We start from the raw sequence: 12,628 nt of genomic DNA, 5'->3' as shown, positions 1-12,628 counted from the left end.
CCCCCGGCTGTGCTTCATGTCTGCTGCGCCTCCACGTGCCCTGCCTTGTCCCTGCTACACACCACAGCCTCGTGCCTCGCACCCGCCATCCTGCCCCTCGCACTGACCGCAGCTCTCACCTCGCCTCGCATCCCCCATCCTGCCCCTCGCGCTGACTGCAGCTCTCACCTCGCCTCGCACCCTCCATCCTGCCCCTCGCGCTGACCGCAGCTCCCACCTCACCTCGCACCCCCAGTCCTGCCCCTCGCGCTGGCCGCAGCTCTCACCTCGCCTCGCACCCTCCATCCTGCACCTCACGCTGGCCGCAGCTCTCACCTCACCTTTCACCCCCCACCCTGCCCCTCTCGCTGACCGCAGCTCTCACCTCGCCTCGCACCCCCAGTCCTGCCCCTCGCGCTGACCGCAGCTCTCACCTCACCTCGCACCCGCCATCCTGCCCCTCGCACTGACCGCAGCTCTCACCTCGCCTCGCATCCCCCATCCTGCCCCTCGCGCTGACCACAGCTCTCACCTCACCTTTCACCCGCCATCCTGCGCCTCGCGGCCACCTCACCTCGTGCTCCTCGCTCCGCCTCCCCTCACACTCCAGCTGCCCTCATGCTGGTGGTGTCTCCTCCACCACTCACATGTGCTGTCCCTGCACGGGGCCCTCCATATCCTCCCTGCTCGGGACCTTTGGCTCTGCTGCTCCCTGAAGAGGAGCTCAGGAGTGCATGGGATTGGTGGAGACCACCAAGGCCTCCGTCCCCTGGAGCAATGTGGAGCCAGGAGGCACCTGGCAGAGCCTCCTGGGGAGCTGCTTCCCTCAGCCCCAGCACTGCACACCCACAGCCCGGGAATCTCAGCTTTTTCTGTCCCTGAAACAAGCTCCATCCCAGCCTAAAATTACACGTCCTGAAGGCAAGAGAGTGGCCACATTTTCAGACAAGGCAAAATGAGCTGAACGCAGCTCCAAATTCAGAAGCAGCCATGGCACAGCGCTCTATGTCTGCCACGCACACCCAGTTCCTCTTACTTAGGTTTTAGCGTTTTAAAACTGCTTATATTTGTAGGGGAACAGTAAGGAAGAATAAACATAACTAAAACTCAGACCTTCAGGTATGTGGGTGGAGAATAACTTAGCACTTATTGGGTACATTTGACATGGCCTATAGAGGAACATGACATTCCAGTGTATCTTTGCACAGGAATCTGGCCCATTTCTGCACCCTTTTGTACTGTACGGTGCACATAGGGTTTAAACTTTGGAAAGCAGCACCTGAAGCAAATTCGCCAGCATCTCTGTTTCATTTTTTTGAACCATTTTGATACTCAGGGAGTAAAAGAGACAGTGGTTCAAAAACGATAGTCTCCCCTTCAGAGGTACTGCTACTATAGGAGTTTTTCTGGGCATTAAGCTGTTAAGGAAGATACAAATAGGTGAAAAGCCTTTGTGCTCATTCCCCCTTTCGGAGAGCAGAGTGTTGTGTAGCACCTGTGGGAAACTTAATTTATCTCCATGCCTGGTCCTAGTGTCCTGGCACAGAAAGCCTTTAACCTGCAAGGGCTCATGAGGATTTTTAAATTTATGACTAATAACCTGAAATGATGCATTGATGCAAATATACATTCGTTATTAATTACAAAACCATTACAAGTCAAAATCGCCCTTGTAACAGATATTTTATGTGTTTCCATCAAAATGAGAGACCTTGCCTTGAAGATCTATTTCAGTGATAAACTGTTGATGGAAAACAGCAAGTCTGTGTAGGCATGAATTGGGACTGAAATGATATTGTTGTCTTGTAATTAATGTGAGAGATTTTTTTACAGCATAATATCATCTTTAGGTGATTGTGCTTTCTGGACTGGATGGCATATACCACATCAGTATTTTGCCACCACTGGAGGACAGCAAATTTGAAGGCTTATCAGGATGTTCAGTTAATTTAGATAAGTAGGTATAAATTAGTTAAAAAGTCATAATAGCTGAAATGAAGAAAAATCAGTACAAACTAACAAAATTCAGGAAAGAAATCTGACCTACTGCAAATGCAGGCTGCAAATGCAGTCCTTGGAAAAGTCTGACTATCTTTTCGTGCTGACATAAGTTAATGCATGGAGAAAAAGTAGGTTGCTGTTTCTCAGCATAGCCTATAATTCAGAAGTTCCTACTTTATTACTGTTACTTGTGCTGCTGTAAAATCTTTTAAACTACCCTTTTGCAGCTACGTTAGTAGGAAAGTCCTGGTTTATGAGTTTTAAGACTTCCTTCTGCACATTATCCCGCACAGTGTTGCTCTAAGGGCAAGGTCTGCTGCAGATGTCTGTGCCAGCACTGGAATAAAGCAGGAGGGGTTCATCATTCACTGGTGGCAAAATATTTATATAAAATAGCCAACATTACACGAGTAATTATTTCCAGACTGGTATTGAATAAATGGGCTTTTAGCAAATGGGCAGTCATAGCCTTTAACACTAACTGATCTATGTGGCAAGCCAAGAAACTAATTAAAAAAGAAAAAGAAAGGGAAAAAAAAAAAAAAAAAAGAACTGGAAGTGAGTTCTGGGAGTGGCCGGACATATCTCTAATAGCAGGCTCCAGAGTCTCTTTCAGACACTTTCCCAAGGTTTCCTGGCTTTTTTTTTTTTTTTTTTTTACCACCAACCCCTCTCTCTGTCTCTCTAATCAGGAGGAAATGGGCTTTGCATAGCCTTTGTCATGCCTTGAAAGTGCAAGCTGCGGTTTTACTTGAAATCCAAGGCCGCTCTAAACGAAACACTTGGTTTGGTTGCAGTGTCCCATTGTGTTCCCCGGACGGGAGGACGGGAACGGGAGCGCTCACAGCCAGGTGGCTCCAAGGCCCTGACTCCGCGAACAGGGGCAGATGCAGTTCGGGGAAGGCATCGTCTCCCTAGCAGCAACACTCAGCGCTTAGCGCTGGGTGATCTCAAAGTATCGTGCTGATCTCAACTCATCTTCTAAACATCCCTGCTAGCTTGACATCATCAACAACAACAAAAAACCCCTAATTCTAAAGATAGGGAAACTGAAAGATGGAGGCCAAAAATTTTAAGCTTGCATGTCTAAAATGGGCTATGTAGATTCAACTGGCTGGCTGGGAACTCCAAGGTCAAGACCCTCATGAAACTTGTTTTCGTATTGCCTGCCATGCTTATCTTCAACAATCTGGTTTGAAAGTCTTGACTAAGTAAGTAACTTGCCCGAATCTAAATCATGGGAATCAGTAGATGAACTGGGGTGGGAACAGCAGGGGCTCTCAGCTCAGACTGTGCCTTTTCCCTGGCCCTGGTGGGGTAGCAAGGCTGGAAGCAGCTGGGATAACCCTAGTTTTTGCAGGGCATTTCCATGGAGAGGAGACAGGTATTCCATGCAGGTTTGCACATGAACAGGGGGTATGGGGAAATTAGCTCAGGCTGCCTGCACCAAGCCAGAATAATCATATTTAACACAGAGCCGCCCAAGGAGCACCCAAGGCGCAGCAAGTCTATCACCAACTCCATCCCTTTTGGCCAGTGCTAGGGCAAGTGACAGGTTCTGTAAAGCTCTGAGTCGCTTATTTGGGTAACGCAGCCCAGGGTGATGCTGCTCCTCCCTTTTCCCTTTCTGAGCCAGGCTCTTGCCTGTTGCTCATACCACATTGTACAGCATTTCCTCAAGGAAACCAAGGGAATGTGGCAGCTCCCCCTAAGGACTGCTCTGTCCACGATCCTCCCAGACACAGAATCTGTTTCTTTGACTGTCAGCGTTATTGTGAATGAGACTGAGTAATGACTAAAGCAATGCCTCTGCCTGCCCCCGTGTTCTGAGTGTGCTAGGGTCTCCTGGAGAAGAAGCCACACACAAGTTAGGGGCTCTCATTTCCAAACCACCACGCGTTGCTAGCTACAGAGAGACCCACGCTGTCCTGCGGGCTCTAGCTCTGGCCGCCTGTGCACGTTTTGCAGGTGATGATAACAGAGTGGCTCTCAACTCACTTGACTGAGGCTTGCTCACCCAGAAAGAAGACTGGAAGCTGACGGGGAGACACTGAATGCCCAAAGTTAACTTCCTCTATGGATGGGCCTCCCCATGCCCTTTCTCTGCCCTAGCTTTTCTTGATCAGACTCTAGAACAGAGCATAAATGAAGAAGCTGCCTGGGCATCTCAACATCCCCTTTTCTCGTTAAAGCATGGTTAAAGTTAGAGCCTCGCTCCTGCAGCAAGCCAGTGGCAGACACTGAGACGCTGCGCGCAGACACCCAGGCGCCCACATCTCCTGCAAGATCCATGATCTTCCCGCTGCCTCTCACATATCCTGAACATTTCCTCTTTTAGGTCAGAGATTTTTCACCATTTATCCTGTGTGCCAGGATCAGGATGCAAAGAAGAGGCAGAATTCCTCTGCAGATCTACTTTTAGCAAAGGGCATTGCCAGAATTAGCAAAGTATCCAGTTAAAATAAAGAGCAAAGCTCAAGCCTTTAGTTTAACCCACCAAATCTCCACCTGTAGTAGCTATCAGGCTCCACAGAGTGGAGCAGGCTTAATATAAATGGATCAATAATTCCTCCGCCTTACCTCCTCTGTAGTGCTCGAGTATTGAGGAGTAGTTGTCACAATCCAGGGTTTCTCTGTTACTGCAGATTTCAAGTCAAAATAGAGATTGTCAGTGACATTTTTGCTGAAGTGCTCAGTTACATTTCTGTTGAGCGTCTGCGTGCTACTCCTAAGCAGACTTCCAGGCCTAGATGTAATAGCGTTAAAAGGGGAGGATGTAGGAATCGTACTCCATGCAGAAGTTTCTGCATCTTGAAGATCTAAGGCAAATAAAGGAAAATAATTAAAATCACCTTTACATTTTTATCATCGATTCCCTAGATTCTAATAAAAGTGGCTAACATAACTCCTAGGTAGTATAAGTATACCCTTGAGTTCTGTGATTTTTTTTTTTCAGTGCAAACAAATATTTTGTATCAAGATCAAACTTTGTGCAAAGCATCAAAAAAAAAATATCTGGCCATGACCAAAAATCTGCCATGGCCACATTCTGATCTGCCTTCTGTTGGTATAAGTGCAATATAATTTTATTCAAGTTAACGCAGTTCCTTGTGGGACATTCTTCACACGTTTTTAAAGCAGTCCCGTGCAGAGACCGTGCGACTGCTTGGCTGGTGTCTTTCCAAGGTTCAGCTAACAATCATGTCAGTCAGCTGAAGTGCCTGCAAATTTAACTGTGCATTTGCTTTTTTAGTCACGTATCCTTCAGAGAACGCCAAAGTTGCAATTAGAGCGCAGGAAAGATTTTACTACACATTTTTCCTCCCCGTTTTCAGGGCTCTTCCTCCCCATTGGTATGTATCTAATATCCTTTCCTTGTGGCGGGGAGGGCAGGGGTCAGGCTGCGGCGGCCTCTCCACCTGGGAGCGCCGCGTTCCAGCGAAGCCGCGGGAGCCGCTCGTGGCCCCGGCTCCTCGCCGAGAGCCGCGCGGCCCTTGCGGAGCTGGCGCGGAGCCCGAGGTGCTTTGTCTGTCCTTGAACTGGGGTCTCCTGCATGACAGGACCTTGTTTTGCTGCGGAGCCACTGGGCTGGTTGCCATTTATAACAATTTTAGCTCACAAGCCCTCTAAAAAAAAAAAAAAAAAAAGGAATGACTGGGTTAAATTGCGGCAGAAGCTCCCAAATGTGATTACTTGGCATGCAATTATGTCTTAGGCAGACAACCTGTGATTACTTCTTACCCAAAGGACCAATGAGGGAGCTGCCATTAAGTCAATATTATCCCGCTTTTTTTGGGTATATGTGTAAATATATACATTAATGCATTTCTTTACTGAAACGTGTAGTACTCTCATTGCTATCCAGAAATAAAAATGCGATAGTCAGCCCTGGTAAGTGACACTTTCATGAAGGCATTTCCTGCTCTCACAGAAGCGTGTTCACCTGGTAGGCAGCTCGGGGACCTTTTGAGAAAGATTTGTTTGGCAAGGGGGATGTTACTCACTTTAAACATTTCCCTTCCTTTTATCTAACTTTGCTTCTTCGGGAATAAAAATGTCCAAGGGTTCATATCATTACAAAGAAACGTTGATGGCATTTTTTTTTTAAATCAAGATGCTGAAAACAATACTGTGGACCAACAAGCCTACCCCAGCCCAGACTCCCTGCATCTAAAGCGCCTGTTTCTGGGGATCTCCTGTTGGCCGGGGCTCTCTGAAGGGCTGCAGGAGCCAACTAGGATGGTGGCCACAGGGACCAGGATGACCCGAGTCCGCTGCCTCTTGGGCATCTCCAAGACCAGCAGGGAATAGGCTGCTGCTGGAAACACAGCTAAAGAAAGTGCACCTGGGTGGTGAGCAGCCGCTTAGGGAAAAAAGGGCACTCCGTTAGGTGCCTAAATATAGAATTACACACCCAACTTAAAAACACATTAAAAAAAAAATCTTGGCTTTATTGACAGACAAATAGCAGCGGTTCCAACAGGAAGACGTTGCATTCCAGTACCAATTGTGTTTTAGGGAAGCTGCTGCTCCATAAAAGGGAAGCTGGTGCTGCCAGCAACAGCGGCGGGACGCTGCAGGCAGCGGGTGGGCAGTGTTCCCAGTGCAGGAGCCGAGGGGACACTCCAGCCCCTCCGAGGTCGGGGCCCCGGCAGGGTTCCCCCCGCGCTAGCAGGTACTACAGCTCCGCAGTCGGTCACAGCACAACCCGACAGTGCTGAGCTCAGCGCTCTCCTGCGTGTCTACCAAAGAACCAAAGTCTGATGTCAGTCTTGTGACCCATGGATGGAAATGCCTCGTGCATGGGTCCCTAGCTGTGCACACCTCAAGAAAAGCAGGATCCAGGTTTATCGTATCTTTCTAAGGAAAGTCACCATAGTCCTAGCCTGAGAGCTCACATCCTTTCTTAAATAGCAGGGTTTTATAGAAGAAAACTGCATGTTATAGGACCCAAGCAAGCAGACTTCTACATGTCCTGCCTTCCACATTAGTATCTCTTTTTAAAGAAGAAAAACTCAGCTCCTGTCTGGACATCAGTGAAGAAATCTCCACAGTGGGATTTTTTGGCAGGGCTTAGCACTGTTTTAGCAGTCGCTTTGGAAATCAATCATAACGCTGTTCATGGGAACAGCGCGGCGGAACCAACACTGCCATTGATCACTGGTGGCTGAATGATATACAGTGTGTGAACATACCATTGCAATCATCATAACGCAACCGGCAGAAATTATGGGCTATGACTAAGGGCGCATTTCATGCCTGGTGCGCGCTGCAGACGGCCTCCATGTGCACAGCAGCAGGCCGTTTACAAGAAAAGGAAATCCCGCAGTTTGGCACAGACGAGGGGCGAGGACGCTACTGCTGGGCTGCTGCTTCGTGGCCAAGCCCTGTGGAGCAGCTTCCAAGCTCGGAGCAGCCACCACCGTGCAGCGTCCTGAGCTCCCCGGCTTCCTGCTGCTCCCTAGCATCGGGCCAGGGTAAGACTGGATATAACTAATGCCTTTCTGATCTGAAATGTTGCTGGGGTTAGTGATGCTTGTATCTCATGTCACTGAGGTAAAACCGCCCCAGACTTCAGTCTACTCCCAAACTGCCCTTATAACCTGCCTTTTTGCAAAATGCTGAAGTAGCCACCTCAAAGCTCCCTCAGCATCAGTGCTAGCAGAATGTCACACAGAATCACAGAATCACAGAATCCCAGAATGGTTGAGGTTGGAAGGGACCTCTAGAGATCATCTAGTCCAATCCCCTGCTCCAGCAGGGACACCTAGAGCACATGGCACAGGGTGGCATCCAGGTGGGTTTGGAAGATCTCCAGAGGAGACTCCACAGCCTCTCTGGGCAGCCTGTTCCAGGGCTCTGGCACCCTCACAGTAATGAAGTTCTTCCTCACATGGAGGTGGAACTTCCTGTGTTTCAACTTGCACCCATTACCCCTCGTCCTGTCACTGGCCACCACGGAGATGAGACTGGCCCCATCCTCCCTACAATCACCCCTCAGCTACTTGAACATGTTAATCAAATATCCTCTCAGCCTTCTCTTCTCCAGACTAAACAGGCCCAGCTCACTTAGCCTTTCCTCATACGACAAATGCTGCAGTCCCTTAAGCATCTTCGTGGCTCTCCGCAGAAGCTCAATGTCCCTGCTAACCGCGATATTACAACCTATAGTTCAACTCTGCCAGCTCTAGTTCTCAGAGTCCAAATAATCCCAGCTTGCCCTGGACACTTACTTTTCATCACTGAAAACTCCTTAGACTTCATTAACTGCGTGGATTGGGTCTCCACTGAAGAGAGCTTACAAATTTAGCTACTATGTAGGCACATAGGATGTGACTCACGTGCCTAACTACAGGTATCCACCACTATGTGAAATGCTCTAGGGAATCCACAACATAAGCAAAAGGCTCACATAGGAACTAAGGGAGATCTATATCCCAACTATGCCTTATCCCTTCTGGGCAAGCAATCAGAGGCCAGGTGGGATATCCTGGAGCATCTCAAATGGCAGGAAGCACCTATGCTGAGATAACTAAATCTGGCCCTTCCTTTAGACACCTGCTTTCAGATGCCTAGAAGCTGAACCCTACTCCAGCCTCCACATAGAGATCCATATAAAATAAAGGGAAAGTTTTTTTTTTTTTCTTTTTCCCTCATGAAAATTATCAGTATAGTTGCCAGGAGCTGGCTTCTTTGTTTGCACTTGCAGCAGACGATCAAATAGTACGACAGAACTAGCCATCCTCTTGGTCTCTTTGGGGAGCTGCTCACAGCACTCCATTTTCCCCCATGACATTGTAATCTTTCTGTTCTATGTGTACTTTCTGTTCTATGTCTCACTGTCAGGCTTTTAAAATGTACCAAAATAGAAGATCTGGCCTACAGGTGCAGATTTTTTCATTTCTTTTAAAAACACATTTATCTTTGAGGTCCTCTCAGAATAGTATTGGATTGTATACGAAGACTCGCTGTTGCATCTAAGGATCTGAAGTTGATTCTGAAGTACTGTGGCCAGTTCTGGGCCCCACGGTACAAGAGGGATGTGGAGCTGCTGGAGAGAGTCCAGCGCAGGGCTACAAGGATGATCAGGGGCCTGGAACATCTGCCCTACGAGGAGAGGCTGAGGGAGCTGGGCCTGTTCAGCCTGGAGAAGAGAAGGCTGAGAGGGGACCTGATCAGTGTCTATAAGTACCTGAAGGGAGGCAGTGAGGAGGATGGTGCTGGTCTCTTTTCAGTGGTGGCCACCGACAGAGGTAGAGGTAATGGCCACAAACTGAAACACCAAAAGTTCCACAGGAACTTAAGGAAAAATTTCTTGACAGTGAGGGTGACAGAGCACTGGAACAGGCTGCCCAGAGAGGTTGTGGAGTCTCCTTCTCTGGAGATCTTCCAAACCCGCTTGGACGCAGTCCTGTGCCACGTGCTCTAGGTGTCCCTGCGTGTGCAGGGGGGTTGGACTAGATGACCTCCAGAGGTCCCTTCCAACCCTAAGCATTCTATGATTCTATGATTCCTTATTCCAGGCACAACTGAGCAATGCTCAGCCATTTATTGCTTAGATCAAAGAAGAATCAAGCCATTTTTAATATTTAATGGATTCACATAGATGCTAGAAAGCTCTTTTACTTACAAACCTCTCTAAAATAATAATTTAGGGAGATAAAAACAGGTTTGTCTGAATGGTTTTCAGGAAAAAAAAGAATTGGGTCAACTCAAAATTGCCAGTTGAATGAAACTAATGAGTCTCACAATTCTAATTTATTCCAGAGAAATGGGTAAAGGCTACACATTAAAAAAAAAAAAAAAAAAAAGAAAGAGCTGTGAACCTGTGTATAGATTGTTGCAGTCATTATTAGTATTGAAGGCATGGAGAGGGCAAATCCTTAAGGCCTAAAAATGTTAACATGATTGCAAAAATAGGTAATAGTTTCTTGGAATAAGATCACATAGAAAGTGCTGTCTCCTTTTTCTGTGACAGAGGAGAACCGGAATATTTGGGGATGAGAATATTTTTCTTGGTCTTTGAGCTAACATGATGAAAGCCAAGTAACTAGAGTCATTCCACATCAGAGGAGAAGGGATTTATGGCCTTAGACAAACTCCAAACTTTTTTAGATTAATCAAAGAAAACCTCTAGATGCATTTGTTTTCAGAGCATGTTATGCTATGCTCGATGCCTACAATGCTCCCCTTGAAACTCCAGGAATTTGGTGTTTGACTAAGTTATTATTTTACGATTTTTAAATGATCTTTAATGATTTTTTTCACCATTTTGGCTATTTCTAGCATATGCAATGTGAAAAAAAAATCAATCAGATAATATCAACATGCTTAGATGGAAAACTTCCTTAGCTGTGTGTATATATCAGGAACTCTTTTCTCTTTTTTAAGTGCTAATGTCTGTTTTGGGGTCACTGAGTCTGGCGTTTAATGCATGCTTAGACATCTTCTATAATTAAAAAGAAATACTAGGCATTTCCCAACATTTCATTAGGCACTTCAGTGCTATTAAATTTTATTAAATAAAGTGCCTGTTGTTCATGTCCATGGACTGTTAGGTAAATGGTTGTTGCTAGTAGTGTCTGGTCTCCTGACTGTTTTGATCTCAGACATCGCAGTAGACACATGGTCTGTGCTGGTTCATGGTGAGTAACCCCAGCATGTCCCTAAGTACCCTGTAGATAGCAAAGGCTTGTTTAGCATCAGGACTTCTGGTAAGAGGGGAAAGTAAAACGGTGCACAGCACATGGAAAAGATGCATATATTTCTGCTTAAACATGGATGTAAAAGTGGAGGTTAAGATTCTATGTTCATATTCATTGAAAATAAAATCTCTGGAATTAAAGGGACTCTGAGAAAGAGTCAAGGGAACCAGCAATTAATAAGCATCAGACATTAGTCCCTTTGGACTGCTGAGTGCCTCCTGTGGCTAATTAACTACTGCAACATCATCCATCTTGTGCCTCTCACAATCTGGAGCACCTTCCATCCCAACTGTTCCCTATGCCAAGGAAGATGGAGAAGACCTCTGTAAAAAGGGATGGGGAAAGGCGCAGGCTATGACAAAGCCCAGAACTGCAACTTTTACTTTATCTGGGTGAAAAGGGTGGAGGGAAAGGGGAAAAAAAACAACCAACAGGATATTTTGACATCTTGGACAAGACGTCTGTTGGTCCCTGTCTCTCACTCCCTTCCTCGCCCTACTTCTTAGACTTCTCCTGCACAAATAATAGAATTGCTGCCCCATGAGGAGGACACTGTCCTCTCCTAGCCTGAGCTGGGTGAGGTACAGGGCTGCCTGGGCAAGAGTGATGGTTGGTTGGAGTCAAGTTGCTGCCAGTTCTGTGCTCCTGCCGCCTTTCTTTGGTGCTCTTCCCCTTCCCCAAGAAGAGTGCTGGCCCCATGGCTGGCACTCCTTTTCTCCTACCATGGCCCTGTGAAGGCATTCAGAGTGAGTCTGTCCTGCTCTGGGCTCTTCTGTGCCCCATCTCAGCCACTGAAGTTGATGGAAGTGTCAGCAATGGGACATGACCCCTGTAAGTTCAGGCTCAGATATAAGTTAGGCAGACTAAAACGGGACAAGGCAAAGAGAGTAGCCCATATGGAACGCAGGTGATGAGAAAGAGCAGATAGAGGGCCAGAGACTGGGGTAGAAAAGGAGGAAACGCCATTTTTTGGTTATTTGTAGCATCTAGTGTTTTGTTGGCTTTAGAGAGAAGACAAAACGAAAGATTAAAAGATGCTATATTTGCTGTAGATCCTACTGTGCTTCTGAATACACGGCACATAAGATTAAGCAATAAAGCCATTCTCTTGTAAAAAAAACAGAAGACTCGCTCTTGAATGGGGTTTAGTCATTAAATCCTCAGTTCTGAGTAAAAAAAAAACACGAGTTTTGCTGCTACAAACACTTCAAGAGATAGTCCTATTCTTTATCATAGGCTAGAAGGGAAATGCAATGCAGAGCATAATTACAAAACAATTCATAGCCCTTTCTGCGTCCAGACTGGACGAGGGAGGTGATTGTTCCCCTGTACCCGGTGAGGCTGCACCTCGAATACGGTGCTCAGTTTGGGGCCCCTCACTACAAGAAGGACACAGAAGTGCTGGAGCGTGTCCAAAGGAGGGCAACGAAGCTGGTGAAGGGGAATATTCAGGGTATCCACGGCATTGCCTCTATTCTCTAAACTGTGTTTTACCCAGACTAGTGGGTAAACAGAAAAGGCTTTTAAGAATGTCATATACAACTCAGAATTGATGTTAGCATTAGTGCTAGTAGTGTGCTGGGTGTTTCCAGACACACAAGAGAGAGGGCTTGTTCTACCATTTTTATTTGCGGGCAAGAATTTTTGCCTTGTTTTCACTCATAGCAATGATCTTTTCCCCTTCCAAACTAACATTATCTGTGCTTTATAACAGCTAATATGTGTGTAACACTCCTACGCAAATATATAATAACCCCATATGCAAAGTAGGAGCCTGAGAATGCTTAAGTCTGTGGATTCTCCACATGCAAAACCTTGCTTTATCCAGGTGAACTGTTACTGTGAGGACACTCCAGACTGATTACTGATTATCTAAGACGGTCTCAAATAATAAAATGTTAAGCTTCCTAAAGGTTCCCCTGTTATTCCCCATCTATTTACAT

General features: G+C 46.6%; 1 protein-coding gene across 2 annotated transcripts in view; it reads right to left on the bottom strand.

Moving 5' to 3' along the window:
• Positions 1-12,628, bottom strand: part of PTPRB (protein tyrosine phosphatase receptor type B) — a 62,449-nt gene that overhangs the window by 45,433 nt on the left and 4,388 nt on the right. For both annotated transcript variants that reach the window (XM_088522935.1, XM_088522934.1), the window contains exon 3: positions 4,561-4,799. In XM_088522935.1, coding sequence (XP_088379061.1) covers positions 4,561-4,799 — 239 coding nt within the window. The remainder of the gene's footprint in view (positions 1-4,560; positions 4,800-12,628) is intronic.

Source organism: Tinamus guttatus, unplaced genomic scaffold (genome assembly GCF_059628265.1).
Source record: "Tinamus guttatus ecotype Peru unplaced genomic scaffold, ASM5962826v1 Tinamus_guttatus_pri_ptg000171l, whole genome shotgun sequence".
NCBI classification, from domain to species: Eukaryota; Metazoa; Chordata; class Aves; order Tinamiformes; family Tinamidae; genus Tinamus; species Tinamus guttatus.
Note: the sequence above shows the minus strand (reverse complement) of the source record. Positions and strands in the feature narration are given on the sequence as shown.